The sequence below is a fragment of the Hydra viridissima genome, unplaced genomic scaffold (assembly GCF_058129835.1).
Source record: "Hydra viridissima isolate aposymbiotic clone 2 unplaced genomic scaffold, HvirCarnegie_v1 scaffold_1, whole genome shotgun sequence".
NCBI classification, from domain to species: Eukaryota; Metazoa; Cnidaria; class Hydrozoa; order Anthoathecata; family Hydridae; genus Hydra; species Hydra viridissima.
This window is the reverse complement of record NW_028324300.1, coordinates 33,368,748-33,393,293: the sequence shown is the minus strand read 5'-3', so window position 1 is coordinate 33,393,293 and position 24,546 is coordinate 33,368,748. Positions and strand designations below refer to the sequence as shown.

At 27.6% G+C, this 24,546-nt stretch overlaps 4 protein-coding genes across 6 annotated transcripts in view; 1 reads left to right on the top strand and 3 right to left on the bottom strand.

Moving 5' to 3' along the window:
• Positions 1 to 24,546, bottom strand: part of LOC145192415 (zinc finger FYVE domain-containing protein 9-like) — a 220,750-nt gene that overhangs the window by 152,501 nt on the left and 43,703 nt on the right. The window lies entirely within an intron of this gene.
• LOC145192126 (5'-AMP-activated protein kinase catalytic subunit alpha-2-like) overlaps positions 161 to 24,546 on the bottom strand; it is a 68,089-nt gene continuing 43,703 nt past the window's right edge. The window contains exons 2-18 of the mRNA XM_090090524.1: positions 12,358 to 12,576; positions 10,842 to 10,983; positions 10,583 to 10,676; positions 10,104 to 10,186; positions 9,280 to 9,341; positions 9,044 to 9,131; positions 8,720 to 8,789; positions 7,549 to 7,597; positions 4,411 to 4,516; positions 4,178 to 4,280; positions 3,979 to 4,093; positions 3,715 to 3,767; positions 3,587 to 3,611; positions 2,386 to 2,451; positions 631 to 701; positions 472 to 537; positions 161 to 380 (exon numbers count right to left, since the gene is read on the bottom strand). Of these exons, the coding sequence (XP_089946650.1) occupies positions 192 to 380; positions 472 to 537; positions 631 to 701; positions 2,386 to 2,451; positions 3,587 to 3,611; positions 3,715 to 3,767; positions 3,979 to 4,093; positions 4,178 to 4,280; positions 4,411 to 4,516; positions 7,549 to 7,597; positions 8,720 to 8,789; positions 9,044 to 9,131; positions 9,280 to 9,341; positions 10,104 to 10,186; positions 10,583 to 10,676; positions 10,842 to 10,983; positions 12,358 to 12,505 (1,530 nt within the window). The 5' untranslated portion in view covers positions 12,506 to 12,576 and the 3' untranslated portion in view covers positions 161 to 191. The remainder of the gene's footprint in view (positions 381 to 471; positions 538 to 630; positions 702 to 2,385; positions 2,452 to 3,586; positions 3,612 to 3,714; positions 3,768 to 3,978; positions 4,094 to 4,177; positions 4,281 to 4,410; positions 4,517 to 7,548; positions 7,598 to 8,719; positions 8,790 to 9,043; positions 9,132 to 9,279; positions 9,342 to 10,103; positions 10,187 to 10,582; positions 10,677 to 10,841; positions 10,984 to 12,357; positions 12,577 to 24,546) is intronic.
• LOC145192418 (uncharacterized) lies at positions 13,132 to 14,863 on the bottom strand. The gene is made up of 4 exons (XM_090077319.1): positions 14,672 to 14,863; positions 14,111 to 14,215; positions 13,818 to 13,937; positions 13,132 to 13,373 (listed from the first exon to the last, which is right to left on the bottom strand). The coding sequence occupies exons 1-4, from the start codon at positions 14,814 to 14,816 to the stop codon at positions 13,192 to 13,194; spliced, it is 552 nt and encodes a 183-aa protein (XP_089933445.1). The 5' UTR covers positions 14,817 to 14,863; the 3' UTR covers positions 13,132 to 13,191.
• Positions 15,089 to 18,133, top strand: LOC145192386 (ATPase family gene 2 protein homolog A-like). The gene is made up of 3 exons (XM_080069634.2): positions 15,089 to 15,203; positions 15,441 to 15,488; positions 15,635 to 18,133. Exon 3 carries the CDS (start codon positions 15,654 to 15,656, stop codon positions 18,102 to 18,104), a length of 2,451 nt encoding a protein of 816 aa, XP_079925760.2. The 5' UTR covers positions 15,089 to 15,203; positions 15,441 to 15,488; positions 15,635 to 15,653; the 3' UTR covers positions 18,105 to 18,133.

Sequence of the window (24,546 nt, the reverse complement as noted above, 5' to 3'; positions counted from 1 at the left end):
AAAACAAAAAAACAAAAAAAAAACAAGCAAAAAAATAATAAACTGATGAAAATTAAACTTAAGGCTCGTTTTCAATAAAAAATTTTTTTTTTTAAAATTACACGTTAATAAGAAACAATATTAAAAAAAAAGATACAAATAAAAGAAAACATAATTTTCATGAATTCGACTTTCGAATTAGTTGTACAGAATTAGCGCGCCAAAGCAATAATAAGTTCAGAGCAGGCTTCAAAAAACTCCATTACTTCGTGACAATTTTCGGACTTCAAATAAGGGTCAATATCCATTCCCTGATTATTTTCAAAATCAATAGATAAACTTTTGAAATCAAGCAAATAACCAGAATTATCGATCATGTAAAGTTGCGTTGCGAACTTTAACTAATAAAAAATAAAGTGCTTATGTTCATTTGTTACTACTAAAAAAAAGTTGACAAATTTAAAGGAAATAAAAAACAACTTTTTTACTTACATAACCAGTACCACATTTTCTTACTTTTCGAGTCCGAAGACAAAATGAGTTAACATTCTTCCACTCCTTAAATAAAAATGAGATGCCCTTTAAAAATTTGTTCTTTACAATATTCATGTATAAACAATAGCGAATGACATCACTATAAAAAGCACATACATATCCCAATTTTCTCAAGGCACGATATAGTTCTGTCATGATATCGAAAGGACGACTTTTGGACCGAATCCCTGTAAAAGTGAAACGCAATTTTTTAAAATTATTCAGCAGTCTTTCCTGTGGTACTCAAACCTCATACACTAATCATTCATATATAATAAAAGGTGGTGTAAGTAATAAAAAGTAAGTAATAATTCAGTAAGATCAATAAAAAAAGGTTGGTAATCCAGTGCTTTGGGAGAGGATCTGGTGAATTTACAGGGGAATTCCATGGTGCCGGACGTAACACATATTGAATTTTATCAATTAAAATATATCTGTTATGAGTTCATATAATAGTTTTAGGAATTTGCATTTAAAGTTTTTAAACAATATTTTTTCTTTTTATATTGAGTAAAGAAAAATTTTGTATTTCCATCTTCAGGGCCTAATCTTATAAAACTTGTTACGCAAAACGCAAAACGCAAAAAAAAGATTAATTACGGAAAATTTTTACAAGTGGTTTCTCAACATAAAAGGGCCAGTCCTAATTGCAGCAAAAAACTCCAACAAAATTTTACATTTAAACTTTAATAATTACTACATAAAACTGTATTTTATTGACATTTATACTAAAACTGTATTTTCTTGATAAATATATTTAAAAAAAAAATTTTGTTTAGAATGGCACAAAAATAAATTATTTGGAAAAAAAATTTAGTTTAGAATGGCATAGAAATATTTTTTTATTTAATTTTATATTTAACAAAAAGAACATAAATTTTCATAAAATATTTTTTTGAAGGACTAATTTTCAACCACCCACAGTATAAACCTTTATAATAAAATATTAATTTATGGGATTCATCAGTTCAGAAATATTAATTTATGGGATTCATAAGTTCAGAAAAAAAGTAAAAAACAAAAGCATTTGTGATGAGATTAACTGACTCAGTATTGTCAAAGGCATCTTTAATTTCTACTGTGCTAATTTAAGTTTTAAGCCCATGAAAATTTGTAATAAGAGTTACAACTTTATGATATTTGCACATCATTTTACTATGTTTTATTATCATTTTATTAGATTGTTGATTTGTTGTTGATTACTACCTTAAGCCATTTGTTTGCTAATATTGTGTAGCTATAATGGAGTTTAAAGGAATAAAATCAGATATGAGTCTCTAGTGTTTGAATTTACACATGTGGCAATCTCTCCTTCTGAATGTAGCAAACTCTCCTCTAGAACATTCAAAAATTCAAACAAAATTATAAAAGAAAAGAGTTAAATTTTTTTATTAGAAGTTCTGAATAGTGAACATGTAGATGAAATTCTTATATTTTGTATATCAATGTATATGTATTGTATATATCTCAATTTATTAATAAATTATATGAGACATAATTCATTATTATGTAATGGGGATGAAAATGATTTTATTATAAGTATGACAGTTTCTCCTGAACTTACCCTGCTTATATTTAGGAAAATTAAATAATAGATTCAAGACAGCAGAAATATAATCATAAAGGAGAACCTTTTAAACAGAGAATATTTTAATTACATTCTCTCTTCTATTGATTTTACTTTTTGTTGCTGATTTTTTGTAGTACAAATGGTTCAGTTAATTATTAACATTTGCTCTATTACTGTGTAATTCAAAAAATTATTTGACAAATGCAAAGGATATTTTTTGACAGAAGTTGAACTAGTTAATGCAGTACTCTTATTGTTTAGTCCATCACTAAATGTTTAGTTTCCATAAGTAATATATTTACCCAGATGCCAACGTGGTCTTTTCCCACTTCGAATAGAAGTAGTACGTACCTTTGTGGTGGTTAAACCTAGTCAAAAATATACAAATATGTAACAAACAGCACTAATACACAAATCCATTAGTTAATCCATTTAACAACATATCACATGCATACTGTTTATCATTTCGAGTGCAAAATGGAAAGATTATATCTTATCTATATCTAAAATATTAATCAATTAGAAAGAAATTTAAAAGAAAGATTTCTGCTCACAAAATCAATTAATTTTTCAAACAAATAATTATTAATTCATACTTTGATAACTTCTGTTTATGAGTTACAGTCATTTGAATATTGATTTATTTTTTTTTTAATTTTAAAAGGAGTTATTTATAAATGAAGATTTTTTGCTTTTTTTTTTTTTTATTACTTATGTTAACAAACAAAACTTCCACTTAAAAGTTTGCCAAAAATTACCAGTAATACAAACAATCAAATAATAATAATAATAATAATAATAATAATAATAATAATAATAATAATAATAACAATAATAATAATAACAATAATAATAATAATAATAATAATAATAATAATAATAATAATAATAATAATAATAATAACAATAACAATAATAATAATAATAATAATAATAATAATAATAATAATAATAATAATAATAATAATAATAATAATAATAATAATAATAATAATAACAATAATAATAATAATAATAACAATAATAATAATAATAATAATAATAATAATAATAATAATAATAATAATAATAATAATAATAATAATAACAATAATAATAATAATAATAATAATAATAATAATAATAATAATAATAATAATAATAATAATAATAATAATAATAATAATAATAATAATAACAATAATAATAATAATAACAATAATAATAATAATAACAATAATAATAATAATAATAATAATAATAATAATAATAATAATAATAATAATAATAATAACAACAACAACAACAACAACAACAACAACAACAACAACAACAACAACAACAACAACAACAACAACAACAACAACAGTAACAACAACAAAATTGAAAACAGCAGCAAAAACAAAAACAACAATAATAGAAACAACAATAATAGAAACAATAACAATAAAAATATTAATAATAAAATGATTTTAAAAAATGGTAAAAAAAGAAACAACAATGAAATCTGATAAAAAACCACACCGAGCTTTCCCATGCTTGCAGAGACCTGAGAAAACAACAAACAGAAAATATTTAAAGATTTCACATCAAAGTAAAAGAGATGCAGTAAAATATAGTTAACTTAATAAGAAATATCAAGGAATACTTACTCCATCACTCCCACTATCTTTCTGAGGGTTTACAAAACCTTGCACAACACGTGCTAAAAAAAGATATAAATCTTAAACAACTCTCATGCTAATAATTTACACTAGTAGTTAATTATCTCTTTAACTAAAAGTTAACCTGAGTAAAAATCAAGTATGACTTGTATTTAACAATCAAAAATGGAAGAAAACAAGTAGAAATGTTTAAAAAGAAAGGTGTAAAGTACAAGGAAAAAAAAAACATAAAAGGAAAAGAATATTTCAAACCCTCTGCATTAATGCGCCTGTTGTCTAAAATAAGATCATAAGCTACAACCAGTTGATTCTGGGGGTCACCACTGGATAGTTCCATAAGGCAATCACTTTCATTAACACCAAATTTCTACAATAGATAGATTGCTATGACATAAAACGCTTAAGAGCATTTGAGATTTTAAATTATACAAATATTTCAAAAGAAATGTACCTCACATATTTCACTAATAACTTCTTTATCCAATTCATTTCCTTGATTATCTGTAGATGGAAACAAGTAAGCTGGAAGGTCAATTTTAAACCAGGAATGATTCCTAAATCATTTTAAAATAACTAAAATGATTAAAGAATGATTCACCAAAGAGATTAATGATACAAAGACAACAACTGATAATAAATGAATTTTAACAAGTAAAATAAAACTATAATAAGCAAACAAAGTACTTGATTTGTTCTATTGTTATTCTTATTATAGGATCAACTTGTAACATGTCTGTTAACAATCCAGCAATCAGACTAGACAAATGATTTGGCATAGCAAAGATACCAGCTGAAGAAAACAAAGACCAATAAAATAAAATGCAGAAAAGAAAAATAACTAAAACAAACAAAGAGAGAAATTGTGAATTTAATAAGTGAGGAGACATTGCCTTTTTTTTAATTAAAAAAAAAACTTAAAAAAAACTTAAAAAAACAAAAGCAAATTTTCCACTGTGAACCAGAGATTTATATTATAACACTCAATTGAAAACTTTATTATTTTAGCATTACATATTTTTTTGCATTACATGATTTTTTAAAAGCATTTTTAAAGTCTGCTAAGGCTCACAGCATCAATTTTGAAGTTTTTACAAATATTCATCAGGTAGAATTAAACTAGAATCTTATTCCAATAAAATCATTTAATTTCTAAACAACTGCAAGATTCTTTTGCAGGTATCACTATTAGATATCCTAAAAAAGATACAACTCTAATCAAAAGAAGCAATTCAGGAGGTCGGACCCTCTCCTAATTGTTGCATGCTAGATTTTTTGGAGTTATTTTCCACACTTTATTTTTCATTTCTCAACCATTCATATTACAGGCATATTCTTTCTTTTCTACATGCTTTGACAGACCAAACACTGAATAGTGATGATTCATATAAACTGCAAACTTTGTACTAATTTGCAAAGACATTCATCATAACTTTCAAAAAAAAATCCTTCACCATTTATAGGAACTTGTACAACAGCAACATAAAGGTCTAGAGCATATTGATTTCTCAAATCCATTATTAGATAATGTCTTTTAATTCTTTTTCTTAAACAAGAAAGAGTCCTTTTTCTTAAACAAGATTTTTTCTTAGACAAGATCTTTTGAAACCTTTTGCTCATCACTTTTTAGGAAATCTGAAAAAATATTTAAATAAATGATTGTCATAATTTTTTTAGGCACCATAAAATATTCTTCACGTTCAACAATTTGTTGAAGCATGTCTGGATTGGAAAAACTTAGGGTTTAAAACATTAATGCAAAAAATTAAAATGCTTTTATTTACATTATGCAAAATATTACATATTGTAGTTATGTGCAGCCATTACAAATTTTACCATGACACTTTGATCATGGCATAGTTTGTAATATTTACATTAAAAATTCTACCAAATCAAGGAGGATCTTCCTCTCTTCATATATCAAATATCCATAAAAAAAATGTAAAACATTCTAAAAGAGCACTTCAGTAGTTAATATTTACAAATTACCTTTCTACATGATAAAAACGTGCTACAACGTGATTCCTCCAGATCATTCAATTTACTAAAAACATTCTTCAGCAGTCTTATTCCCTTCTAAGTCTACAGTTGAAAATTGTTGATATGCTCATTGTGCAATTTACAAATTTGTACAGATTTTACTTGGCATCAGTTCTAATTCCATACGTTTATTTTCAGAACTATACTTATATAAAAACCATACTAAGCTGTGTGTAACTACAAAGTAATAGGACCACTTTATGTGGGATACTTTTGTTATTGGTTTTATAGTAAAAATTTTTGAAGTAAAATCTTTGTAAATTAAGAATAAAACTTTCAAAAAGAAATTATTTTTGAAGAGTATTTTTTACTTTTGAAAGTTTTTTAAAATAAGATATTTAACTGTTTGGTTTCTTTTTAATAGAAAGTTCCACTTGAAGTTTTTTATGACCTATAAGGATATGGTTTTGTAAACTCTTTTATTGCAATTTATGATTTGATGCAAATAATAATAGTATAGTTTTTAAAGAAGGTAAAAAAACACATTAGTATCTAGTGATTCACTTAAAAAAACAGTTTTACTCTTTAAGTATGAGAATTACCTTGATACTTCCTCTCCCCATGAGGCTCTGGGTGTATAACCCATCATATTTTCTTCATGACCATATGGGTGTATTACCTGACTTCATCAAGTAAAGGTTTCTTCTACAACCATAGCAATGTACATTTTGGTAATTTCAAATTTTAATCATTTCCCAGTAGAAGCAAAGGGGATTTTTTTAAGAACAATAGTTGAATGGCTAACAACAGCCATTCAATATCTTTTAGCTCATAGTGAATCTGATAAACATGAGTGTCTTGTTTTAAATGACATGGTAAAAGTATAATTATGAGAAAAATGTTTTATAAAAAGCTAATATAAATATTTTTTAAAACTTTTTTGAAAATGTATTTTACAATAACTGATTCTCAAAAAAAAAAATACTTTTAAAATCTACATTGACTTTAATATAGTCTGTTTTGGATTTAAAAAAAGGCATTATTTCTCGACTTCACAAATGTGCTCATATAAAACCAGCTTTTTTATCCCTACCTCAGACTGACTGAACTGCCTCTGTAACTAATTTGACTGCTCTCTCACACTTTGGATATGTAAAGAATATGGAAGCAGCTCCAAAGGAGAAGCTCTCTACACATTGAGTTCGGCTTATGACAAGTTTTCAGTAAAAACTGGTTTAGTAATGACCTGTTTTTTCCAATTGATGAGTTCAGTGAGGTTGCTAGCATCAAGGTTTATAGTTTGTGGAACTTTAAAAGGCCTCACATCAGTGGAGCCATATTCACTTCTAGCCCTGACTGCCATTATTATATCGACCGCAAATAACCTCTCTTCCGAGTTATCAGAACATAGAAGTATGACAAGTATATAAGATACATTTTTTTGATAAAGTTTAGAAGGCTTCTTTGATACTATCATTTAAAGTGAGAGAAATTATTTGTTATTATTAGTTATATTGATCACCAAAAATATTTTTAGTGATCAATATAAACTAATGAAAACTAATAATAAAGGTTGTGATTGAGTGACATGACATAAAATCTGGCAGTTTGTTTTACAGTTTCTCTTCTTCAAAGAAAAGAAATGAGGAAAAAAATAAAATCCTTAACTCTAAATAACTTAACAGCACAAAATCGTCATGTTTTAATAAATAATTATTTAAACAAAGTTACTGTTATCCAAAAATGCTTATTTGTCAAATGCGAAAATTTCTTTACTAGAGATAATTTGAAGAAACATAAAATTAATAAATATAGAAATATTTATGAGGAAAAAAAGAAACTTACATTTTATCTTCTTAAACAATGTTGGAATGTGTTCATCATCAAATGGTAACTAAAAATAAAAACAATTAAAAGAGCAAAAATTGAAAACTGTTAAACTTTTTATTTTTTTACATATAAAACTTTAAATATTAAATATTTTGATAAATTTGTACTTCTATTTGTGTGCATTTTTTAAATTAAAAACCAAAGATTCTTTAGAACATAGAACTTTAAAAAAACTCTTTGCATTTAAAAAATAAATCACATCAATTATATATGGGCTTAATTATAGTTTTATTAATATTGGTTTAATAATATTGCACATAATTACTTCTCAGTTTATATACTGAAGTGCCTTTTGGCATTTTACTGCAATTAAACTTAAAATGTGAAGTTTTAATGCATGAATTTATACCCTGTTTTTTTAAAAATTTGACGCTATATTGCTTGCAAAACTAAAAAGAATCTATTTTTTACTTAATGACATTTTACAATACATTAGTTTATTTAACATTATTAAAAGATTAGAACTAAATTACATGATGATTCTAATTTTATGATGCCAAAAAATCCTGGAAGGAATTACAGAATTATTTTTCAGTGCATACACTTTTGAGCATACACTACTTAAATATTTAAGACCATTATGAAAAAAAGAAATGAAAGCTAATAAACACGGTAATGTGTTTGTAAAATTTAACTAGACTTAGTAATTACAAAAAAAAACAACTAAAGAACACCTGATAAAAATAGATATTACAAGACTTAAGTACTGATATGTCTAAAAGTTTTTTATTGAAAAAACTTCTCTTTGATTTAATCACATTTTTTATAAGTCTGAGTTTCAAGTCTCTTACATTGTCTCAACTATCTTTGAAGATATTTCACACATCCTTGTTTGATAATGGAAACTAGCTATAGACTTTTCTTTCCAGCTTTTCCCACAAAAGTTCAATAGGATTGAGATTGTGTTTTTCTTTTCTTTTTTTTTTTTTTTAAACAAAAAAAAAAAATTGCATGCTTATCCTTAATCATAACTATTTGTAAAAATTGTATATTTACACAAAATTTTAATGAACAAATAGGTTATAAGAAACTGAAAAAGACTTACAAAAGTTATAAGAAACTGAAAAAGACTTACAACCTATTTATTTATTAAAACTTTTTTTTTTTTTAAAAAAAAAAAACTTACAGTGCCACATAATAAAGCATACAATATTACACCACAACTCCAAATATCAACTTCTGGCCCTGCATATAAGCTAATGCAAGATAAAAAGAAGACATTTAAAAGAAGTATTTAAAAATTGTTAGAATTTAAATAAACTATACATTTGTATTCATTTTCTAAAAAAAAAAATACCAAAAAAATTTCCTTAAACTAAATTGATGTAACTGTTATATGAAGACTCAAACTCAGACAAAAGGAAAGTCATCACTGTTAAAATTCTACTAATACACCTGTTTGTACATTAATGTTTAAAAATAAAGAAAAAAAAAAAAAAAAAAAACATACTCTCCCTTGATAACTTCAGGAGCTGCATAATTGGGTGATCCACAAGAAGTTTTAAGAAATTCTCCATCTCTCATCATATTAGATAAACCTGTAACAAAAATTTTTGAAATAAATAAAACTTTTAGAAGAAAATTAAATAAACATAACTTGCAGTTTAATACGAACTATATCAATGTTAATTTTTAAAAAAAACAACATCATAATTTATGTTATTGACATTTAATTAAAATATTTACCAAAGTCAGCAATTTTCACATTATTGTGTGAGTCAAGCAAAAGATTTTCAGGTTTTAAATCTCTAAAATAAAACAAAGAACCTTTCCAATGGAGTTAAATGTAATAAATTTCTCTAAAACAAACCTTAAAAAAACTTAAAAGGATTTCCAAATATTTTTTCTCTAAATTCACTACATCAACCAAATAAAATACAAGATGCAATATAAGATACATTCTTGAATTTTTAACAAGAAATATACAGAAGTCTTGCATTCAATTTTAGTTCTAAACGAAGCAGGTAAAAAGGAAACCCCAATCACCCTGATTGTGGAGGCCAATTACTGTAAAATGTGATTGACTATAACAGCAAGCATCTCAGGATGAGATTTAAAATAATTTTTATTTTAAAATCAACAAACAAAAAAATTGCAAATTGTTTCATACAAGAACAAATATACACTCAAAATAACACATTTACTGATAAGGAATATTTTCTTGTCTGATTTTTTTTTTTTTTTAACAGAAGCCAACTTTTTTAAATGTTAAAAAGTTGTTTTAGCAAATTTCCAAAATTTTGTGAAACATTTAAAAAAAAAACAGTAGAAATAATAATAGTAATATTAATAGTAATAATTGTAAAAGAATAGTATAATAGTAATAATATTAATAGTAATAATTGTAAAAGAATAGTATAATAGTAATAATATTAATAGTAATAATTGTAAAAGAATAGTATAATAGTAATAATATTAATAGTAATAATTGTAAAAGAATAGTATAATAGTAATAATATTAATAGTAATAATTGTAAAAGAATAGTATAATAGTAATAATAGTAAAATACCTGTGAACTATCATGTGACGATGACAATAGTCAACACCAGATATAATTTGTTGAAAAAAGCGTCTTGCATCATGCTCAGAGAGCTAAATAAAAAATGTGACATAATTATAATTGCACTCTATGTATGTATCCATGCAGTCCTGGTAATAACAGTTCTCTTTTATAAACTATAAAAATACTTGTAATAACTTTTCTACAAAATAAAACTGATTGTCACTAATGATTAAGTACTATTTAACGTAACATAGAAATGGAGTTTTAACATGACTGTTATAAATTTGTACAAATTTTAAAATTGCTTTTACTGCTTGTTTTTTTTGTTTGTTTGTTTGTTTTTTTTTCCTTTCTTCCTTTATAATTTAGTAACTTAATAATTTTTAAAATTATTAATTTCTTCTTTTATAATTTTTTTTAGATAGTAGTTTTAGATTGAATAAATTAAAAAAATACTCAAAATCAACCTTGTTCTATTTTTTTACCTTTCCATGTTTAAGTATATAATCAAATAACTCTCCACCACAAACAAACTCCATCACCATAAAGATATCAGAAGGGGTGCTAATTACTTGGTATCTATAAAGAATACTCAGTTAAACCAGCTAATGTTTTCTAGTAAATTTTATTGCTAGAAGTGTTTTTAAACAAGAAGAGTTGTATATAAAACAATGTAAAATAACATTAAAAAAATAATGTAGAATATAATTGTTAAACATTTAATTTGCATCATTTTAAACTTACAGCTTGATAATATGTGGATGGCGAAAAAGCTTTAGGAACTGTATTTCTCTTCTGATCTTACCAGCAACATCTAAAGACTTGATCTTTTGCCTGTTAAGTATCTTTATAGCCACTTTGTGTCCAGTAATATGATGCTTACCAACTTTTTTTTATAAAAAAAAAAACAAACAATTATTTGTCAAACTAATCTGCAAAATACAGATGTTAAAACCCAAATATAATGCCCACAGAAATCAATTGATTTTGAAGTTAAAATGTGAGTTAGAAAGATGCTTATCAAATCTGACCAACTAGAAGTCTCCACATGGAAATTAGTGGATTTTGTAATTAGTACATATGTTTATCAATTGATAAATGTTCATGCAAACCTCTTATATGGTTGTTGATTTATTGACTTTTTTTATCTTATTCCTTTTCAACTATCAACTTCAAGCTTCACAATGTGGTGAAATGAAACATTTCATTATGAAAAACTGAACTTATGAACTGTGAAGAACTTCTTCAGTAAATAACTGTATGGTTTAAAGTGTCAACTGTCAACATGATGCCAGAGCATGATTTTATTTCAGAATGAGTGAAGAAATCATTTTGTTGGCAACCAGTGAAAAATTTTTTACTTGATAATTAACAGTCCTGACCAACTTATTCATTTTGCTGTTAGACAATCCTCTGTTGAACTCAAAATTTATGAGATCTTTGGATTTCTCGATCAAGCATTTTGATTCTGGACTTTTCATCTTACATGAAGAATGAGCTTTATTTTGAAAGCATTTGCAAAACATATTTGAAAATTAGAATATATCAAAAATAAAATAGAGTCATACTTTAAAATGTTTTACAAATTTTTAACACATCTTACCTTTAAAATATCAAAAATATTTGTTTTAGCAATTACAAAGGTATAGAGTCATTCCCAGACTAAATTTACTGTATGACCAATACTGTTAAAAAAAAGAGGCCAATTTTTAGGTGGAATTAACAAACCTAATTCTTAGATTATGTTAATCCACCTTGCAACCTTGAAGAAATATTTGCCATTATCTGCCAATCTAAAGTCTTTAAACCACATGTTTATCATGTGTCTTACTAAAATGATTAAATGTAGGCCTTATTACCATCTAAAATTTGTCTGGTTTGCAAAAGATAGAGTAAGACTGAGTGAATGTCTAAGAACTATATGTATCCACCAATTTGCATGTGGGAGCTGCCAGTAGGCCATATTTCATAAGGATTTTTCTAACTACAATTTTGGACATGAAAAAACTAGTTTCAAAGTCAGTTTTTTTCTACAGATGCCATAGTTGGGTTTTAAAATTTGTATTTCTGGACAGTGGAATGTGTCTACTTTCCCCCCATGTAGGTGGCACTCTCAGATCAGCTATATCTCTAACTTTTGATGATGAAAAAACAAAAATCTAAAATTATCTAAAAGCTAATCTTTGAAGTATTGAGTGAACTTTAACAATTTTTGTTATAAATTAAAAAAACTAAAACAAAACTCACTATAATCTATTACCTTTTACTTTTCCAAAAGTACCAGATCCCAAAGTAACGCCAAGAAGATAGTGCCCTATCTTTAACTGAGATTTTGACGAGTCACTTGTATCTGAAGTTTGGGATTTAAAATCAGGTGACATTGAGGTCTTGCTTCTTTTCTTACTCATGGTGTGTAGTTATACAAAAATTGCCATTTTATTGTGTAATGAAAATTAGCTTTTTTTAAAATTGCTTATGTCTAGACAAAAAACTTTTCAACTCAGCAAATATATCTAAAATATTATGAGAAAGCTAAAATGACATAAAAAAAAAAAAAAAAAAAAAAAAGAATTCTAAATCAGAGTTTCACAACAAAGACATTACTTTTTGTTTCCAAAAAAAAATAATGATAACAAAACAAATCTCTACTTTTTGATTCGAAAATACACACATTAAAAAAAAAACTATTTAAAGAAAAAGTATTTTAAACTCTAAATAAAAAATAAGAGTTGACTTACAAGTAAAAACTTATTCTGTATAAAATTTTTTATGGTACTTTGAGCATATTTTAACATGCTATTCAAATTGGTAAAGTTATTCAAATTGTTCAAGCATCTTAAGTAACTTGTATAAAAAAATTTTCAAATTTTACACTCTTAGTTATCTATTATACTAAAGATTTACTATGTGAAGAATACTTGAAAAGAATTTCCATTAAGTTTATCTTTGAATAATTAATTTGTTTAGATAAAATTATTTAGAAAGTTTCTAATATGGACTGCTTAAGTAATAGTAGCACAGAGTAAGTCAAGTCTTTTAAACAAATTTTCTTATTTTTCATTTTTTTTCTTTAACATTCTGGAATTAAAGTGAACTAGTATTCTCTGCCAGTTGTGATATTATTATTCTCATCTACCAACTTGTAAAGTTTTGGTGGTTGGCGTAAGTGTTTATCAAAATCAAGGTATGGTTCCCGGTAAGCTTCAGTAATCTTAGCTGCAGTCATGGCAACTGCAAGCATCAATCCACATTGCATAGCTAAACCAAACCGCCCACCTATAGTATATTAAATTAACAACTTTTAGCAACCTTAATCATTAACTACCATACAACATTTGAAATTAAAAAAAAAATAAATGATTAAGTGTTAACTATTGCTATATTCTTAAAGTCTTATTGTTTGTAAAGTTACAAATTATGTAGGAAGGTGTACCTTCAAACATACTTAAATATTTTTTTATCCCTATCATAATTCAATTTGAAAATCATTTTTTAGAGCTTTTTTCTTTTTACACAACCTTTAAGAGCTTGTAATATTTGGTATATAATGGTATATTCTTCAGCAGTTAATGGTATATTTTCTTTTTTCTTAACCCACAGATATTGTCTGTGTTAAACTAATCACATTAACTTAGGAACTAAATCATACTTTGTAAAAAAAATCAATTTCAAAAAAATTTAATAACACTAAAAATTTTTGCTTTTAAAATGATAACTTACTCCTCAGACCAAACATTGATCCTGAAGCAAACCCAGCCAAACCCCATGCTATTGGATCATTTTTTTTACGAATAGCTTGGGCAATAGGGACTCCAGCACCAAGAACAACACCAGCTGTACCTAAAAAATAAATGTTTCTTCTTTCTTTTTGTATCTAATTGATAACCTAGTAATACCTACACTTTAGTAATAATTAGAATTTTCAAGAGTTTTTTACTTAAATATTCAATGAACTTAACTATATATAGATCTTAACAGCAATAATAAAAAAAATTTGAAAACATTAACTAAACCTGTTACCAATCCAGCAGCTCCCATATGTCGTAGACTATATACAAACCCATTTACATTTGGTGGTGGGTTAAAGAGTGCACCATAAAAAGCACCATATATTCCACCTAAAATAATTAAATACAGAAAAAGAATTTTTCATTTCAAATTGAACCAAGTAAATCGAATTGTGGCTTAACCAATAATATCAAGAATAACATTTCAGGAGAACTCTTTAACTTCTGCATTTCTTTTTTTTAAAAAACAAATGTCAATATATACATATATATATATCAATATATATATATATATATATATATATATATATATATATATATATATATATATATATATATATATATATATATATAAAGAGTATGATAAATGTCTTAAAAAATATAACCACATCTCAGAATAATTTCAGTTAAATATATCAAAATTTATTAGATATATAAGTAAAAATGAAATAAAGGTTTGTCAATAGTTCTTTACTTTGCAGTTTTGAAACTGAACTTAATATCAAAAATCAAACCAAATTTACTTACTTTTTTAACCAAATTTACTTACTAATTTAATTTACTTACCAATAATAAGGCCCCTTTTACCAAAAGCAAGAGCTTTATCAACAATACGTTCACCAGGGTGATCATCAAACTCTCTTAAAATCAAAGGGCTGATTTTGCCTCTTTCGTTTGAGCCATCTATTATTTGAGAGACATCACCTTCCATTTTTTTTTGGTTTGTTTTTCGGACTGATAGGGTTTATATTATTTTGAGGTTCTTTTAGCGGACCGTCAATATGAAACAGAATTAATGACGTTAATTTAAAAATTAACTGAACTGTTAAATTCATATAATTTTTAAATAGTAAAATAATAAATATTATATTAGAGTATAAATGTTTTAAAAATATTTTTGAAATTAAAAAAATTTATAACATTTATAATTTTTTTCAACACTTATAAACCTAACAAAGTTCTTTTAGTCTGTAAATTAACAACATTTGCGCAAGATTTTGCGTCGACCATGCTACATTCGGAGTCCTTTTTAAAATTGTAGCTGACGCTTCAACAGATATTCCCGTCTAACATCATGGATAAGCCAAAATTAGCTAAGGTAAGAATTTTAATACGATACATAATCAGGATTGACCTTCAGCTGTTCTTCCTTTTTCTCGTTGTGACGTTGATTTACAACACATGTTCGTTTACTTACAATGTATTCAGTATAAAAAAATGCAATTTTGTATGTGAAAGAAATAAAAGGAAGAGGTTACATTTAATACTCTCTGTTGTTTTGCTAAGTTTTTTGTTGTTTGTCTTAAGATAACATGAATTTCACTTGTTACCTTAGGTTACAAAAATTCTAGGCCGAACTGGATCCCAAGGTCAATGTACTCAGGTAAGATGCTAAGTAAGGTTCAGCTTTTCATTTAATTAAAAATAGTATTCTGTTACTAAAATGTAGCAGAGAAAGCAAAGTTGAAAAGCTGAGCAAAGTTTTTAGTTAAGTTTTAATGCTCATCTATTCAATTTTGTTTTCTCTAGTGCTGATTGCATATCAGAAATGAGTGGGCGCAAACTTGAAAAGAATGACTGGGCATTGTGTAGATACTGCAATCTATACTATCCGAAATATAATATTGGGAAACACCAACAAAGTTGCTCTGAAAATAGTATTGACTCATTGGACACTTCTAAGCTATCTGAGTCTTTTTTGAAAACCGCTTACATTAAAGACCAAGCATTTAGTGGTTTTGCTAAGATGCTTGAAACTTTTACAGATGATAAAATAACATATTTCAAATCAGATTTGGTGCTGGTAAATCCTGCAACATTAAAGTGTTGTAATTTACCAGTGGCTAGTTCTGTTTTGTTGCATTACCAAGGAAAAGAGACCTATGCTACTGTTTGGTCTTCTAATACTGTTGCTATTGATTCTGTTTTTCTCAGTAAATCTCAGATGAGTACACTAGCTATTGCTGAAAATGAATTGGTCACCTTGTTGAAAACTGAGTTGTTAACAGTACTGTCATCTGCAATTGTACTTGAGCCCAGAGATCTTTTATCTAAAAACAATTTTCAAGAGGTTTATGATACTTTGCTAAACATTTTGGATGATACAATTGTTACAAAAGGAGATGTAATTTTTTGTCCTCTCTATGGTCAAGAGCTGTCTTTTGTCATTGTTGAGATTGTTTGTGATTTTAAAAGTCAATATGATGAAGTGCTAGATAATATTTCAACTCTATCTTTCTCTGAAAGTAAAACACTATCCAGTACACCTTTAAAATATTCTCAGTCAAAAAAACATGTTTCATACTATTGCATGTGTCAAGAGACAGTTTTAAAACTTAATAATGAAAGTGAAGTTAAACATAATGCTTCAAAAATTTTTTTTAGTTTAAGTGACATGGGTGGTATAGAAACTCAGCTAAAACTATTGGAAGAGTTAGTGCAACTTCCTTTCCAACACCCTTCTCTTTATAAGGATTGTGGTATAAATCTGACTCATGGAATAGTTTTATATGGTCCGAGTGGAACTGGTAAGACTCATTTTGCAAATGCTTTTGCTAGCCAACTATATGGAGTAAGCTTGACTAAAATTAGTGGACCCGAAATAATAAGTAAGTATTATGGTGAGTCAGAGCAGAACTTAAAAAAAGTATTTTCAACTGCATTAAGTTGTGTACCATCAATTCTTATTATAGATGAGTTTGACATTTTGTGCCCTTCTCAAAGTTTTTCTCAAAATGAATCTGAAAAACGAATCATATCAACTCTCTTGACTTTAATGGATAATATTCCTGCAAATAGTTTGTTTGTTGTATTTGCTATTACAAACAATTTAGAAGCAGTAGATCTATCTTTAAGGCGACCTGGAAGGTTTGATCAGGAAATTGAAATAGGAGTGCCTAATGTGCAACAACGTTTTGATATACTTAAAAAGCTTGTCACCAATGTAAAGCATTGTATGGAAGGTAATGATATTCAAGACCTTGCTTCTATAACACATGGTTATGTGGGAGCTGATTTAAAAGCCCTATGCAAAGAGGCAGGCATGATATCAATGAATCGTTTGATTTTAGGACACAATGGTTTTAGTGATATGGATAGTAGTATGTTTTCATTATCTATTAATGATTTTAAAATAGCTCTTTCAAAAATTGGCCCTAGCGCTATGAAAGCACTGACAGTTGATGTACCCAAAGTTTATTGGAAAGATGTTGGTGGTCAAAGTGAAGTTAAGCAACAATTGAAAGAAGCTATAGAATGGCCATTAAATCATCCAGAAGTGTTTAAAAGGTTAGGTATTTCTCCTCCACGTGGTCTGTTAATGTATGGGCCACCAGGTTGTTCAAAAACTTTAATGGCCAAAGCTCTAGCTACTGAAAGTGGTTTAAACTTTATTTCAATTAAAGGACCTGAGCTTTTTAGCAAGTATCTTGGAGAGTCTGAAAAAGCTGTTAGAGATGTATTTCGTAAAGCAAGAAATGCTGCTCCCTCGATTATTTTTTTTGATGAAATTGATGCACTAAGTATACAACGTTCATCTAATGATAATTCGCTTGTTGGTGACCGGGTTTTGGCACAAATTTTAACTGAACTTGATGGTGTAGAATCATTAGAGGGAGTTATAATAGTTGCAGCAACTAACAGACCTGATGTTATTGATCCTGCATTATTGCGACCTGGTCGAATAGATAGATTAATTTATGTACCTTTACCTGACAGTGATAGTCGCAAAGAAATATTTGACATTCAGTTTCGATCCATTCCTGTTTCAAAAGATGTTGATATTAATGTACTTATTGAACTGTCTTCTGGATATTCTGGTGCAGAAATATGCTCTCTGTGTCGTGAAGCTGCAATTTTAGGATTGCGAGAAAACTTTGCTTGTAAGGAAGTTTCTCAACGCCATTTTGTGACAATGTTTAATCATATAAAACCTGCTACATCATGTTCAATGGTTAAGCTTTTTGATGAATATGCTTTTAAAAGAACTGGTTTCTTTTAGTTATGTGCAATACAAGTTTCCTGTCATAATTGCTGTTTTCTCTTATGTTTTAATTATGTATAAATTGACTATATATGTTATTTAGTTAAACAGCAGTGATGAATAAACTCTAATGACAATATAATGATTTTCTACCAATTGTCTGTCTGAGCTGTTTGTCTTATACAAAAAATATTTTACAGTCTCATGTATTGTCTATGAAATATTAAAATTTTCTAACACAGCTGTAAATGATGACCTTCTAAAATGATACTAATGATTGCATAACCAATTGTCTGTCTGAACAGCTGTTATTTAGCCAAAAAATGTATTTCATGTAAAGAATTTTGTTTTTTCTAGCAATCTTGTGCATTAAGTTATTGTGGTATGAGGGATAACCTGTGTTAAACTTAAAATGTAAATATTTAAATATATGAATGTATAGGTGCGAGTAGAGTTTCTTGATGATACTAACCGCAGTATCATTCGTAATGTTAGAGGACCAGTCCGTGAAGGAGATGTCTTAACCCTACTAGAGAGTGAGAGAGAAGCAAGGCGATTAAGGTATTTTATAAAATTTTTTTAAAGTTTTAATAAATTTGTAATAAAATTAACAGCAATGATGATTTCTTTTCCCGAAGATGATTTCCTGTAATGATTCTTTTTTTTTTCTGAGCTGTTCCAGGATTATTATCTTGCACCTACTTAGTTTTTGGTTTTCAGTATAATTCTTTGACATAAAGATGTGATTTTCTCTTTTCTTTTATATTATGCATATAGATTTTTTTTTAAAAAAAAAAAGGAAAATCTAACATTCTTTTAATTGAGCAGCATTATGATATCTTGTTTTGTTTTTGTTGTTTTCTTTTTTTCTTTTTGGTTAATATTTGAATTTGAATTTTTTTCATGTTTAGGTGATCTCATGTTCATGGTTGTTTTCTTTAAAAAAAAAAAAATGGATAATAAATGAATATTCGGGAGAATAATTCTATTAATTCGAAGGATGATAACTATTTTTATGTTCTTAAATTCTGCTACTAGTAATGGTTGAAGCTATTGAAGTAAAAAATGTTGAATGTCAAAAATAGATTTAAATAAACTAATCGAGCTAAATTAAAAGTGATCAGGTTAAGATTGGGGTGGTTAATGTGTAAAGATTCAAGTAATTCTAGGAAAGAGGTTGCCCAATTACATTACAAGAATAATAATGTTTCTAATTCTAAATATTGTCACAAAAAGCTTTTTCTGTCCTTGTTTAGCCTGAACCGCTGCTGTTAATCACACTGCGGCATGATTTCTTTAGAAGTCTCCCAAATCGTAAAATTGAATGGTTGAGTTTCAAGGGAATATTGAACTCGTGGAAAACCTAATAGCAAGTCATAGTCAAATGTTTCTTGCGATCTTCATAAGAATAGTGTTGGTTATAAAAAATAAATAACCTCGTTTCAAGATTCCCCTTAAGTTAAAGATAGCTGGGTTATGAACTTGGGAATGTTTCTGTTCTAAACAAGTTTAACTCGATAAGAAATTTTGGCATTTTGTGAAACTTCAATCTATTAGGGGGTTTGAAAGAAATAACTACTGTTTTTTTTTCTTTCACAATTGACATTCCACTAGCAACCTGATCTCTTAACTATCTTTTGGCAATAAAAGATAAGTTGCTTTGTTCTTTAGTAGAATTATCTTTTTGCTCCTTTAACAGAGTTGAAGTTAGGAAAAGAAATTTATTAGGTGTTGTTACTAAGAGCTTACCATCATCTTCTGACCATTTATAGAACTGGTGGTAATCTAGATTGCGTACGTATGAGGCTTGGAAAAGGGAAAATTGCGTATTTAAACGTCTGCACATCCAACTCGAAAGTAAAAACTACTTTTTCTAAATTTTACCTCTACGACCAAAATTGTGTAGGCTCGGGAGGATGATAAAGTTATCATAGGTTTACCATCTAAATGGTAAATTTGTAGTTAAAGAAATTTAAATATCCAAGAATGTGCCCCTAGATAGCCAGAGTATAGTGCTGATGAGTGAAGTTATATAAAGAAGGAATAACACAATTGCAATATCTCGTAATGGTTTGGATGGATTTGCTGAAGATAACTGATGTAAGAAGTGATTTGCTTTGTATCCTATTGTTATCTATCCTAAGATAGAATAAACTAAAGTATGCATCATTTTGTTTTTTACCTTGAAAATTCATGATACATGTTTAGTTCATTTTTCTTGGCACTATATTACTAACTTTGTAAAAGGGGTTTCAACCACTAATTCTAGCATTTTTCCTTTTGCGAGTCTATAGTTAGTATACACTCGTCACGTTTGGCAATAAACTCTTTTAAGCTATCGAGGTATTTAAACTTAAAAAAGAAGATTACAAATAGACCTGAGTATAAGCTTGACAAATGTTTTTCAAAAGCACTTCCTTGTACAAGATTGGTTTCCTCTTTAAACCAAATATTGATTAGTAAGTTTCACTCTATCTCACCATTAACCCTCATGCCAAGTTTATTGATAACATAAAACTGCAATTATCACAACTATAAACTATGGATTATATTTCTTGTATTTAAGATGCTTGGTTGTGTTAACTCAATCACTTATACAAAATATCCGAGAGAAAAGAAGCCGAAAAAAAAAAGAATGAAGTACTAAATTTTCAATTCGTATTTTTCTAAATGAGACAATAGAAAGATGATCCAATGCATTTAGTTTTTAAAAAATTTAATCACAATAAATTAAGTAACAAGAGTACTTTATTGCAAATATTTACCGGGACCTATTCAACTATGCTCGCAATGTGAAAAACGTTTTTTGCATTGTTATTATCAAGCTGCTACGTTAAACACTGTTATTGTTAAGCTGCTACATCAAGTGCTAGTTAAAATTAAGTTTAAAAGATTAAAGTGAATTTTCATTAAAGTTTTTCAATTTTTGTTGCTGTTATTTCTTCAATTTGCATGAGTTATCTTTTCTTGTCATACTTTCATTTGGTAGACCATTCTCAAAGTGTATGATGATCCGATAGGTTGTTGCGCGTGGAATATTTTCAACTTGAATATGCTTTATCAAATTAGCTTTGCTCATTTCCCCAACCAAAGTGTAGACACGTCTTCAAAGATCAATTTGTTTAGTCGTGTAAAGTGATCATCAAAAAACTTTTTTTATATTTAGAAAAAGAGTTATATGGGCTACAAAATAGTGTAAAGAAAACGATTTTCTCGCATGTCTCGATTACTTTATTTAGCTGAACATTTCCTCTCAAACCGTTTTTTATCCAGTTGTTTGAGACTTCTTTTTGAAATGTTACAATAAGAGCTTGCATACGTGGGTTTAGGCGGTAGTTATGAAGTTATATGTGAAGTGGAAAGAAGGAGAAAATCCTCATATTAAATTTTTTCACGAGACAAAATGTCGTACTGTTATGCAGTGAGAAAAATTGTTTCTCTTTAAAACTTTTATAAAATTCATTTTTACAATCGTAAAGTACTTACTTCTATAACTTTCCTTTTTGCTTTATAAAATTTTGTTGCAGTTTTTTGTTTTTATTCTAGTTTGGTTGTTTATTTGTAGGTTTTAAACTTGTATATGCTTGCTTGAGGTCATATTTACACTATTTAACTGCTCGACCTACTTTTCCCTTCCCAGCATTCATCTTGTTTTGCAAGCTCATTGATTTTGCACCTCGTAATTGCTTATTTAGTAAATGATAATGAAAATTTAGCAATTAAAAGAATCAACTTTAACCGATTTCATGAGTAATATTGTTTTAAATAGTCTTTAAGTTCTCCTCCTCGGGTGATTTAAGGCCAGTCTGAGAAAATTTCGTTTTTTTTTCGTGTTATTTTTGTTTAAACGCGTGACGTGTTTTCACCTCGCGGGATTGATCGCATTAAGAGTTAGACGTTAAGTATACCGTTATCAAAGGCCGACATTCTTTTTATAGAAACAGCCGATAATAGATAAAAATATACATCTATCAAATCTATACATTCATATTTAACAAAAAATGGTACTTTATTTTTATTAAATATAAATGATTACAGCTGCGGACAAAACTACGTGAACGATTGCAAATAGTTTTTTTTAATGAAATTTTCAATGTCTTAAAATAAGTTTATAGTTTAATACTATATATGGTTGGATAGAGCGTTTTTTGCTCTATAAGACTGTGTAAAGTGTATTCTCTAATAATTTGTTTAAAATTAAACATATCTAAATGTTCAAAAAGCATCAAATACTTTGCGCGACAAAACCACGTGAACGATTATACAAACGTAAAAGAATAATTTTACTAACATCAACAAATAATAGATTCTAAAAAAAAACAAACATTAATATTTAGTTGCATAGCCTTTAGAATCGATAACGGCCTTGCACCGTCTTGGCATAGATTCTACAAGAGTTTCTAGTAACTGTTTTGGTAATGCCTCCCATTCATACTGTACGGCTCGAAAAAGTTCTTCCGGTTTTTGAAATTTGCGACCTCCCAAGCGTCGCTCAACTTCAATCCATAAATTTTCGATTGGATTTAAGTCGGGAGATTGGGCAGGCCACTTCAAAACCGTTATGCTATTATTTATGAGCCAATTTTTTACAGTCAAAGCTGTATGTTTAGGGTCATTATCATGTTGATAAACCCAATTGTGAGGCATTTTTTCTAAAGCGTGTGGCAACATTTGATTAGATAATATTTCCCTGTACTGTAGTTGGTCCATTATACCGTTTACACGGTACAACGGACCAATTCCAGCCCAGGAGAAACACCCCCAAACCATGTCAAATGGCTGTCAAATGTGGATTCTCAAGAGATTTTCGCACAATTTTTCGATCAGTACTAAAAAATAAAATGTTAAACATTAAAATTAACATTAATATTATTAAGATTAAATATTTAAAAAAATAAAATTAAAGGAATATTACCGCTTATCCGTAATACGTGGACGACCACCTTTCTTAACGATCTTTTTGCTCTTTTCTCGGTGTATAATTTTATGTATTCCACCTTTTGACATCTTCACATGAGCTGCAATTTGCCCAATGGACCATTTTTCTTCTTTGCGCAAACGCAAAACCAAGCTTTCAATTTTTGAATCAGTTTGACGAACCATTATAGTTTAATTTTTTGATGTTAAACAGAATAATCTTGAGAAATTTAAATGATTGTAAGTTCTTAGAATACCAAAACCACATGAACGATTTTTAAAAGCACTGATTTCGATGTGAATATAATATAATTTGCATCAAAAATGACGCTTTTATAAATCGTTCACGTGGTTTTGTCGCGCAAAATATTTGATGCTTTTTGAACATTTAGATATGTTTAATTTTAAACAAATTATTAGAGAATACACTTTACACAGTCTTATAGAGTAAAAAACGCTCTATCAAACCATATATAGTATTAAACTATAAACTTATTTTAAGACATTGAAAATTTCATTAAAAAAAACTATTTGCATTCGTTCACGTAGTTTTGTCCGCAGCTGTATATGACTTGAGGCTCCGAAATATTACATCCTTTTTGAGAATACTGCTCAGAAATGCCTTAATTGGTTCAACCAAATTTTTCTTAAGGAAAAAATTGGACAATTTACCAGATATTTCTTCGATTCGAATGTGAAGAAACTGGCACTAAAAATCTTCATACTTTTTTTGAATGATGGATTTCTTTTAAGCATTCTAAAATTTTAGCTTTTGTATAAAAACACTTATAGAGTTTAGCTATGTTCTTAGGTTCGAATTTAAATGTTCCAAACCTATTCAATTTTGTTTACTTTTTTTTTGCAAAATTCGAAATTTGCACGGTAGAAATAGGAAAAACATAGTAAAATACCCCCTAAAAGTCTTTTGACTTTTTAAGGGGTATTTGTCACTTGCCTATAATACAAAAAGGCTAAAGGTCGACCCTGGTGTATATTTTTCCTGATAATTTTATTTTTTCACTTTTCATTACCCCAAGCACAGGCTACATCTTAACATTTGACTCAAATCAGGAGATAATAACTTACTTGAGCTTAGGAAATAAAAACTTATAGATAAACATAAGTTAGTAAAATATTTTCTTTCTAAAACAAAATACAGTTAAAGATTGTCTTTTAAACTGCATTAAAATTAGGTTTACTGGCCCTGCCATCAGTCTGATCCACCATGTGCCTTACATAACTTTGGATATATCAGTCTCTGTCATTTTCCAAAAGTTTTCCAAAGTATTTTCTAAAAATTAACAATGGAGAAGCTGGATGAAAGAATGAAATTTAGCAAAACCCTATTGTGAGATTTAACACATTTAAGCCTATGAGAGTAAAAGTGGACCAAGTCCAATTTTTTTCAAATGACCCTTATGTATGTAAAACTGCTAAAAATTTGCTATATTTTTAGAGCAAAAATGGACCTAGTCCATAACACATTTATTTCTTATTCAACAGAGGGCAGCACATTTTTACTCTAACAATAAATCACCAGGTA

Excerpts from the sequence above, each read along its gene's own strand:
- LOC145192418 (XM_090077319.1), bottom strand. The coding sequence starts at position 14,816 with ATGGAAGGTGATGTCTCTCAAATAATAGATGGCTCAAACGAAAGAGGC. Across the intron at positions 14,216-14,671 it reads TAAAAGGGGCCTTATTATTG|GTGGAATATATGGTGCTTTT; the intron begins GTAAGTAAATTA and ends TAATTATTTTAG. Across the intron at positions 13,938-14,110 it reads AGCTGCTGGATTGGTAACAG|GTACAGCTGGTGTTGTTCTT; the intron begins GTTTAGTTAATG and ends TTTATTTTTTAG.
- LOC145192386 (XM_080069634.2), top strand. The coding sequence starts at position 15,654 with ATGAGTGGGCGCAAACTTGAAAAGAATGACTGGGCATTGTGTAGATAC.